The 10,387-nt window shown below is 33.1% G+C and overlaps 1 protein-coding gene across 3 annotated transcripts; it reads left to right on the forward strand.

Annotated features, from left to right (window-relative positions):
* The first annotated feature begins 1,302 nt into the window (after window positions 1-1,302).
* On the forward strand, window positions 1,303-8,558 carry ALG3 (asparagine-linked glycosylation 3). Of its 3 annotated transcripts, XM_011035262.1 has the most exons (13): window positions 1,303-1,607; window positions 1,709-1,743; window positions 1,893-2,030; window positions 2,401-2,469; window positions 3,358-3,515; window positions 3,606-3,672; window positions 3,763-3,816; window positions 4,100-4,188; window positions 5,698-5,814; window positions 6,359-6,453; window positions 6,597-6,675; window positions 7,968-8,024; window positions 8,127-8,558. In XM_011035262.1, exons 1-13 carry the CDS (start codon window positions 1,466-1,468, stop codon window positions 8,296-8,298), a joined length of 1,272 nt encoding a protein of 423 aa, XP_011033564.1. In that variant the 5' UTR covers window positions 1,303-1,465; the 3' UTR covers window positions 8,299-8,558. The 3 variants fall into 3 exon arrangements, with proteins under 3 accessions (XP_011033564.1, XP_011033566.1, XP_011033565.1); XM_011035264.1 differs by lacking the exons at window positions 7,968-8,024; window positions 8,127-8,558 and adding an exon at window positions 7,837-7,872; XM_011035263.1 differs by lacking the exons at window positions 7,968-8,024; window positions 8,127-8,558 and adding an exon at window positions 7,015-7,526.
* The last annotated feature ends 1,829 nt before the right edge of the window (window positions 8,559-10,387 follow it).

Below are 10,387 nucleotides of genomic sequence, written 5' to 3' on the forward strand. Positions count from 1 at the left end.
TATAAATTATTTCAAATAAAATAAATAATAATTAAAACTAAATTTGACAGATAAAAAAATTAAAAGTCGTTTGACTTGCTTGGAACATCTTCGTTAGCTGCCTTGATTAGCCTTTGTGGCGGTGGCTATCCGCAGGATCTAATTAGTTGGTCCAGTAACCAGTCCGCCACTGTTGCTTAGTGTTTGTTTCTGTGGTGTTCCTGTATTAAAAAAAAAGGGATTATTTATTTATTTTCAATGAATTTTTTATATGTTTTTATATTATTTGAATATATTAATGTGAAAAATAAATTTGAAATAATAATATTTTAATATATTTTTAGATAAAAATATATTTTCAGGTACATTAATTACCAACCAAAATTTATTTTTATTTTTTAAGTTTGTTAAAAGAATGAAAATTAAATTTTATAAATAAAAAAATTAAAGGATAAAATTGAAAAAAATTAAATTTTATAAATTATTTTAAATAAAATAAATAATAATTAAAATAATTAAAACTAAATTTGACAGATAAAAAAATTAAAAGATGATAAAATTAAAAAAAATTAATTTTATAAATCATTTTAAATAAAAATAAATAGCAATTAAAAAATATGGATCAAATATAATAGATAAAATTTTTTAAATAAAAAATAACAAAAAAATAAATAATAATAAAAAATAAAATTCAAGTTTATATAAAAACTAAACTTTAAGAAATGAAATTAAAAAAATTAAAAAAATATACAATAATATTTTAAATAAAAATAAATAGCAATTAAAAAATATGGATCAAATATAATAGATAAAATTTTTTAAATAAAAAATAACAAAAAAATAAATAATAATAAAAAATAAAATTCAAGTTTATATAAAAACTAAACTTTAAAAAAAATAAAATTCAAGTTTATATAAAAATTAAACTTTAAAAAATGAAATTAAAAAAATTTAAAAAAAATATAATAATAAAAAAATATTTAAAATTAAATTTGATATAATAAATAAATAATAAAATATTTTTGATTTTTTCATGGAAAAATATTTTTTACCCAACAAAAACATTTTTTTTAGAAATAAAATCAAATTTTTTGTTAACTGAAAAAATATTTTTTATTAATTAATTTTTCAATAATAAATAAATAAAAATTAAAAGTAATTTAAATATTTTTTATTAATTATTTTTTTAATGATAAAAAAAAATAATTAAAAAGTAATCTAGGAAATCACTTCTATAAAATAAAATAAACAGGTTCTAAAATAATTTGATAATTTCCAAAGTGTGTTTTTTTAAGTGCTCAAAGAATAAAAAGAAAACCCTTTTATTTTCTCAGGAATGCCTAACAAATTGAACTAAAACCAAATTCCAGGCAGCTCTCCTTTATTCTCTATCATTAGCTCCAGGGCATGTGTTCTTGCCTCCCTCTTTCTTTCAATCGTAACTGTAACGAAGCATAGCAGGGAGACGACAAAGGAAAGCCATCCCATGGCTCTTAAATCAGGCAGAAAGCGACAACCCTCTCGCTCACGAAGACCCCAGATTTTCAAAAACCCCAAAGCGGCCTTCGCATTGGCTTTAATTTTCATGGATGCCCTCCTCGTTGCTCTTATCATCGCCTACGTTCCCTGTAAGCTCATTATTTCCACTTCCTTTTGTTTCTTTCTATATATTTATCCGGCCTTTTGTTTTTTCGTTGGCATAAAAATGTTTGGTTTCATTGATTATCAGATACCAAAATTGACTGGGACGCATACATGTCACAGGTGCCGATTATTTATTTTCTCCACGAGTGCAAGCTTTTTAATTGCACTGAAAAATGACTGAGATTCAATGAATACAATTTTGACTTTTGGGCATCTGTAATTATTAGTTGAAACCACTAATGAAGGGGATAATGCAAAATAACAAACAGGTTACTGGGTTTCTTGGAGGAGAGAGGGACTACACTAACTTGAAAGGCGATACTGGGCCACTGGTTTATCCTGCTGGTTTTCTGTATATTTACTCTGCCATTCGATTTATTACTGGAGGGGAGGTTTATCCTGCTCAGGTAATCAATCTAAGTCACATTTTGGACTGTTGTAGGGCGTGGAATAAGTACTTCTCTTCATAACTGCTTATCATTGCTATATGATGCAAAACACCCTGTTTTGAACAACTTGCTAGGTGAAATCTTGTTTGTGCTATCAATTCATCGAGGGCTGCGATTAAACGGGTTTTGTCTGATTTAATTATTGGTTTTGATTGTGTAAAATTGAAGTCTGTGACTGCTAATCAGTAATACACCTTTGTCTGCTTTGTCCCTTCTACCAGCTTCTTGTTTTCTTTTGGTTGTTTTACAGATGTTCCTTGTATTCAGTTAGCTTTTGTGCTTGCATGGAATTATTACCTCACTGTTTCTGTTCATTTTGTGATTGCAGATCTTGTTTGGCATCTTATACATCATAAACCTGTCTATCGTCATCTTCATCTATGTGAAAACTGAAGTGGTACGAAAATTTTCTCCAGTTTTCTTAAAATAGTGTTTTTTGCATCACTAGACATCTACATGAAACTGATGTGTGGTCAAAAGCAATGTGAATAAAATGTAGCATTTGTTATTTGATGCCTGACATCTGGAAGTTTAAATGATGGTGTATTGTTAGTATACTAGTATAGTTAGAGCATCCATTTATGTGGTGTTCTGAGCTGCCAAAATCGCCCACTTTATGCATATTAAACAATTTGATGGCAGCAGAACAATCCTTTTGAGTTGGGAATTAAGTAATACGAGATTTATGAGGCTCCAGCAAGTGCGGATGGGTCCTTCATTGTAGTCACTAAATGATGAGGTAGGAGCAAAATTGTGAAGATGTGATGAAAGCATAACAGCTGCTGCTGCTGGACACATACATTGGATAGAGGCTCATCAAGCCATATTTTAGTACAACTATAAAATCAAATCTGGTGCACTCTCTAGTCATTAGACATAATCCTGTATTGATAACTATCACAGTGGTCTTGCTGATAGCTTCACTGGTGGTTGTGTTGATATCCTAAATCTTTGAATTGCTCCAGTTTTGAGGGGAAAGCTCATTTATATGATGAGTTAGAGGGGAAAGCGCGTTTATGTAATGAATTATCTTCTTATGACATATTGCTTAGGTAAAAAAAAATGTAATTTTTTGCGGGGCTTTATGCCAATAGTTACTGGATATCTGGGATTGAAGCTTTAATAACCGTATATATCTAACACCTCAAACATTACTCTCAGTGGTGCACCTAACCAATCTTAGTAAGAAAATTCCCATTTAGGTTTATTATTTCTTTCTAGATTATTCACAAGTTTTCTTTACTCCACGCCTTGATAGTGGCTCACATTTTTTCTTAATTCACAGCTTCCTTGGTGGGCTCTTATCCTGCTTTCTCTCTCAAAAAGAGTGCACTCGATCTTTGTTCTTCGTCTCTTCAATGACTGTTTTGCAATGACACTCCTCCATGCTGCATTGGCCATGCTTCTTTACCAAAAGTGGCATCTGGGACTGATTCTTTTCAGGTTGTGCATTTACTTTCTTTGCGAAGAATTTGATATTAAATTTAGATATGTAACTATCTATATATGTGTGTGTGTGTGTATTTTGTGCAGTGGGGCTGTTTCGATAAAGATGAATGTGCTCCTCTATGCTCCACCTTTGTTACTCCTCATGTTAAAGGTATTTTATTATCTATTCATTTAAGTTTCTCAGAATGTACATCTGAATTTCTCAAGTTTGCATTTCTTGTATTGAAAACATTTTCTGCAGGCTATGAATATCTATGGGGTGATATCGGCTTTAGCTTGTGCAGCCCTGGTTCAGGTGCTCTACCTTTCCCTCTTTTGTTCTCAGGGATGGATTATGTACTCATCAAAATGTCCCTCAACATTAGGCACTTAAATCTTGTGTCCAATCATGATATTTTTTTTTTCATGAAATATACTTGCAGAGTGTTTCTAGTGTTGGAAGCTCGGACACATGATTCTAAATTTCTTTTCCACTGTGGTTAGGTGAGTTGGACTGCTACTGCAATTAATGTGGTGAAGAGGCCTTTGTCTTAGCAATTTCTTCATTCATTTCACATCATTGGTCAATGGTTCTGCAGATTTTGGTGGGGCTGCCCTTTTTAGTCTCACATCCGATCGCATATATATCAAGAGCCTTCAATCTTGGTCGTGTGTTCATCCACTTTTGGTACTACTTATTTAATCCTTGTTCAAAAGATTCATAAGAACTGTTTAGAATGTACTTATGTATGTGCATTTTTGCACATGTTTTAGGAAATTCTCATTAAACATGACAGTTATAGATAGATCAATGGGATATGTTGCTATTAACTAGGTTGTAGTGGAGAAGGGATGCAGTAGACAGAGGCTTGGGGGGAGGAGCAGGCTATTGTGAGAGTACAAAATGTTCTCAGCGTAACTATGTGTTCTCTTGAACACATTAATCCAAGCCTTTGACACCCTAGGCATTTGGCACAATCCTAATGGGGCCTTTTGATCATTCACTCAAATGAGAGCTTCTCTTTCTAAACTTACTTTCTCTCACTATATAACCTTTTCCTCCTCAGTGCTTGTTTATTCTCTTATGTTGTTGCGCTCCCAAAGTACTCCTTGGACACCCCCATTTACCACACAATCATCACTTCAATATTGGAGTGCTTTGTCACTTCACACTCCACTAATACTCTTAAGTCCTCACCTGCCACAACACTCTTTACTGTCAAGATTTCCAGCTTCTACTACACCCCTTCCCCATAACATCATTGCTATTTTACAACACTACCTCATTGCTAATACCTTGAAGGACCCCCACATTTACAACAGTCAATGCTAGTACTTTGAAGATCCAAAGAATATAATTATAGAATTCCTTTATGGCAGTTTATACAGATTAAAATCATTTTAGGAACTGCATAACCACAATACCTAACATTGATCCATCAATTTACTGAAGGGTGGGGTATGAAAAGGTTTTCCATAGCTTGCCAGCTGGAAAGTGACGAGAATTTTGTATAGATAGCATTGTTTGTTGTCTGTTCATTTTATTCATTAAGTTCTCACTACGCATTGCAGCTAATTTATGGTTAATATTAGGTTTTTTTTTTCGTTTACCAGGAGGCCCAATGGGTTTTGGGCTACACAGTGAGCTAGCCTTCTCCCCCTCCTAAATCCCACCCTACCCCTCCTAAGGTTCAATAGCTAATGCATGATATTTTTGGTGCATTTGTTGTGTAAAATATCTTCAAATGTTTGGTATACGATTACAAAAAAAAAAAAGGGTTATGATTGAGAATTGATTATGGTGGTCAGTTGGGTAAGTTGATGTTGGCTGTGGTAGTGGTGATTGATGAGACAACGACGAGAATGTTAGTGGTGGGGTGGTTGTGTGGTTGAAGTTGTTGGATACTGGTGTTAATGGAAGAAAGTGAGTTTGTAACTCTCTATAAAATATTCTCCCCATATCATGATATGAAAATATGTTCTTCTATGATGAACAAATATTTCTGGTTGATTAGAAAACTGTTTATTTTGATGAAGTTTCCTGTCTGCCCAAATAAAGGAAAATGTGGATTATGTAAAATATTTTATGCAGAACCCCATGTGATTTGGTGCCCTTTATTAGTTAGGCTTTGTACTATTTTCTTTTGTGATCATTGCAATTGCTTTTTTGTTGAATCATATCTTTGTTTTCTATTAGGTCTGTTAACTTCAAGTTCATTCCTGAACCAGTTTTTGTATCAAAGCAATTTGCAATCTCTTTGCTGATTGCTCACCTTGGGTTGCTTGCTGCTTTTGCTCATTATAAATGGTGCAGGTAATTACAGAGTCAATTCTCTCTATTGCAAGTACTAAATCCATATCTGTGATAACTATTGGGGCTATGAGATTTTATGGTGGAGACTGAAAATATTTTATGAGAAGCTAATTAAGTGTTTAAGTATTATGATTCTACGTATTCGTCCCTGAATCATAGATATACTCCTCCATGCACAGGATCATATCTTATTTGATGTAGTGAATTCACTAATGGAAGTCAAACAATGTCTAATTTGACAGCTGTCTTACTCTTTCATCATTCTATTTTTGGACATGATGGATGGATAACCATGTCTGTGTCCATATAAATTGGAACAAGATGGCTCCAGCTGATGTTTTTCCATGTCTGCATAGAGAATTGGTTCAGCAGATTCAAATTCTGCATTTTTTGAGCGCTATTGTGGAAACTTTGCTCTAAAATGCTCATTTTAATACACTTGTGACAATTTCTCAAAACAAAAAAAAAGAGGGAGAGAGAGAGAATGCACCCGTGGCTCTTTCTGGAGTCGTTCACTCAATACTTATTGATATTTTCATTTCAGGCATGAAGGAGGACTTTTTAAGTTTTTGCATTCTAAAGCTACATCTGCACTTTCAAGTTCTAGCAGTTCAGGCCTTAAGATTCTCAAGGAAGAACGTAAGTTGTGACTATCTTAGTCTAAGGATGGCAGGGATCCTTTTCCTTTGCTTCTCTGTTAATTAAGTAGCTGTCTTCCTTCCACCACCTCACTTTTTCCCTCTTCTTGTTTTGTACACTAAATTTTGGTGTGATGGATTCAGATATCATGACAACTCTGTTTGCTGGGAACTTCATTGGCATTGTATGCGCTCGCTCGCTGCATTATCAATTTTATTCTTGGTATGTTCTTTTGCTGCACCATCAATTTTATTCTTGGTATGCTCTTTTGACATGACTTGTGTTTTTCCTTGGCTACATCTTTCTGTCCTTCCCTTTTCTGTGTTTGTCTGTTTGTTTGTGATTGTGTTTGCCTCCATTTTTTGGTACATCTGTCCACCCTTCTGCAAGTCCATTACTGTGATAACTGCTCATAATACATCAACTTTTCTCCAACCAGGATTTTTTGTACCTCGATTTAACTAGATGTGAGGAAAAACCTTATGAAACTTGAAGCCCGCTTATTGGAATGAACTATTTTTTTCACCCAGTCTGAATGTTTTCAATATCTCTATCAACCAGCTTGTCAGAGTATATTAAGGAGGGAAAATGCAGTATGTGAAGGAGGGAAGACCTTGTAGTGTATGACCAAAGCGCCTCCTAATTACCTTTGTGATGGCTGTCCATGCCATGTCCTTGAATGCACGTGTCTTCTCACCTGTCTGGAAAGCTGATGCTTTTATCAACTAACTGCAAAACAATTCTCTATTCTATTTGTGTTTTCTGGATACAAATAGAATTCATAAAACCAATTGTACAAGTGCACATAATCCAGTAAACTTGACTGCAAATTATAATCTTTTATGGCTTGATTCCATTTAGCCTCTCTACCATCTGTCAAGGGTGGTTTGCTCCCATCTTTCCTCTCATTCTTCTTAATGAAAGCAGAAGAACAAAAATAAGATGGGCATGCTTTATGTCAGGGCTAGTATTAATCAATAGAATGTTTTAAGTTTTTTTTTGTTTGTTTGAAATGAACATATCAATGTTCACGTGGTAGAATTTGTCTGCATTTCTAGCTGTATATTTTCAATTGTAGCTCCTGGTGAATCATCCATTTTATTTCCTCAATGTCTATAAAGCACTAACTTAGAGCTTTGCCTCCCTGTTGAAGTACATGTATATGCATTGACTCATTCACAGTAGAAAGATATGACTAAGAGGAGAGTACAATATTAATCTATCATGATATGATGATCCGCTTTGTAACCAGCATCATTGGTTTTCTAGTTGTGTCTTTATTATTCCTATTTTTTCTTACTTTATCTTTTCATGTTCTTTAATAGATTTATATTTCTTTCATTCCTTGAATATTTTCTGCTGCATCTATATATTCCTGTGAAGATGGTACGTGGCCGGCCCAAATTCATGACTCAGGATGATAATGGAAAAGTACAAAAATTTGGCATTTAAATTTCATGTTCTGCTTTTCGTGTAAATGAAATAGTAATGTAATGGTACATCTCCTACTTCAGGTACTTCTATAGCTTGCCTTATCTATTGTGGAAAACACATTTCCCAACATTACTCCGGTAAAATTTTCCCACTTTGCTTTCCTGCCCCAACAATATTTGCATAAATTTTCTGCTTTATCATGATCATTATACAATCAGTTTTGGTGTTCTGGCATGCAGTTTGGCTTTGTTTGTAGGTGTGGAGTTTTGCTGGAATGTCTATCCTTCAAACAATTATTCATCTGCTCTTCTTCTCTGTCTCCATTTACTTATACTCTGGGGCCTATGGTCTGCTCAATCTCAATATCCTTATGTGGAGGAGAAATTGTCCACTAGAAAGAAGGAGAAATGAGTCTCGGAGGTTTTTTTCTAATTTTGTTTCAGAAGAATTCTCTCTCTTTCCCCCGATGTAATTTTGGAACTCAAAATTGCACTCAACATGTTTATTGTGAAATGAACCCCACCCCTTTTTTTTATCTTCATCTTACGGAATCTCTTATGTGCTTTTATGTTTTGATTGTGCCAGACTCTCGTTTTCTTTCTTTACCTGGGAAGATATATCTTCTCCCTTCTGCACATGCTTGTTTTCTTTATGGTAATGTTTTGGTACTTTGTTTCGGGTTATTAGGTGGATGTTATTATAGCAGTCAACCATCACCTAAATTTCAACCCGGAACTACATGTGTTCTGGGTTTAATCGCCATCTCCATTTCTTCTTGACTAGGGCAGTTTACTCTCTCTCAGCTATCTGTAGTTCATAGTTTATACACAAAGGGTGTGATGGTATGTTCAAGTACAAAAAGGACTAGTTTAGGGATTATAATTTAATCCCAAATGAGTGTATTTTTGGATAGTTATGCTATTTTATGGATGATGAGCATTATGAATACTGTTAAATACAATCCAAGACCTGTACGTCTGAATTTAATTCAAAATATATATTTATATTTGTAGAAGATATTTAAATATTTTAATACAATAATATATATAACGTCTGAATTTAATTCAAAATATATATTTATATTTGCAGAAGATATTTAAATATTTTAATACAATAATATATTTATTTATTTATTGAATAATAAATATTAGTAGATAATAGATAACGATTAATTTTAGAATTTCTAAATATTTTACCTGATGAAAAATAAATAACATCATGAAATTCAACCGGGCCGATGCTATCTTTTTTTACCATGAATAATGAGTAATATCAAAAAATTCTACCCGCGCTTGATGCTATCTCTACAGTAGTGTTATGATAACTAGCTTTTTAATTGATGAACTGAGTCTAAAGGGCTATATGACCTAAAATCTTATTAATTAATAATTTACAAGATTAATTCTAATCGACTCAAGAAAATTCTTGGTATAATGATCTTGTTTTTTAGTACAGTCGAGTTAGTAACTGTATCTTGACAACCATGTACTACTTTATTAATAGTAACCTGCACGATTATGGAGTTATAATTTTTTTTTAACAACAAGGCATAATTAAATTATAGACTGATAAGATAAACTTTTACGGTAAAAAAAACACTAAATATTATAAGTTAATATCTCTGTGTAGTTATACTCAACAAACTTGGCAATACAGAATTGTTATCATACTGGTACGTAAAATCTCACAAGATAAAAGATAAAAAATATAATAAAATAAAAAATAAAATACACAAAAATTTATATAGTTTATTTAATTTAGCTACATTTACAGGTAAGTGTTGTGTATGGTCCCACACCATGTGATGGTGGGACCATCACATTAAATATCATGTGATGGTTGTCTCTTAGTGTTAATATTAGTGTGGTTCGGGTACTGTAGCAACAGATTTAAAATTAGAAGAGAGGAGAAGAAAATCAAGAGAGAAAAAGAGAAGAAAAGGCAGCAAAGCAACCTTCATTCTTTCTTCGATTTCCAGCTCGTTCACCGTTGGATCGGGCTGAGATTTTGACAGCAGCTTCTAGACACGTTGATCTTCATTCTGAACGGTTGGATCGAAGATTGGTGGTGTGGAAGCTGGCCGTTTTGACAGAAAACGGGGCTGTCAGTTTTGTGAGTTTTTCTCAAATAATTCTCCTTTAATCTTGTTGTAATCCGAGAATAAGTTGTTCTTGATGATATATATGTTGTATCCCTTAGTTGAATCTGAGGAAGAATGATTGTGAACCCATTATTTGTTGATAGTGGAAGTTTTTAGGTGGACTACGGTCCCGTGGTTTTTCCCGCATCGGGTTTTCCACGTTAAAAATCTTGGTGTTGATTTTGTGATTATTTGCATTATTTTTCATCATTGTTTGATTCTGTTTTACTGCACAAAGAGGGAAAGAATTGGGACTTGTGAATTGTAATTGTATTCCGCTGAATTGATCCGGGTAAATTGGTGCCCGGTTGTTCCTAGTTTTCCCATGTAAGTGGTATTAGAGCCTGGTTGTGTAGATTT

Source organism: Populus euphratica, unplaced genomic scaffold (assembly GCF_000495115.2).
Source record: "Populus euphratica unplaced genomic scaffold, PopEup_1.0 scaffold26.1, whole genome shotgun sequence".
NCBI classification, from domain to species: Eukaryota; Viridiplantae; Streptophyta; class Magnoliopsida; order Malpighiales; family Salicaceae; genus Populus; species Populus euphratica.

Excerpts from the sequence above, each read along its gene's own strand:
- ALG3 (XM_011035262.1), top strand. The coding sequence starts at position 1,466 with ATGGCTCTTAAATCAGGCAGAAAGCGACAACCCTCTCGCTCACGAAGA. Across the intron at positions 4,189-5,697 it reads CGTGTGTTCATCCACTTTTG|GTCTGTTAACTTCAAGTTCA; the intron begins GTACTACTTATT and ends GTTTTCTATTAG. Across the intron at positions 5,815-6,358 it reads GCTCATTATAAATGGTGCAG|GCATGAAGGAGGACTTTTTA; the intron begins GTAATTACAGAG and ends TTTTCATTTCAG.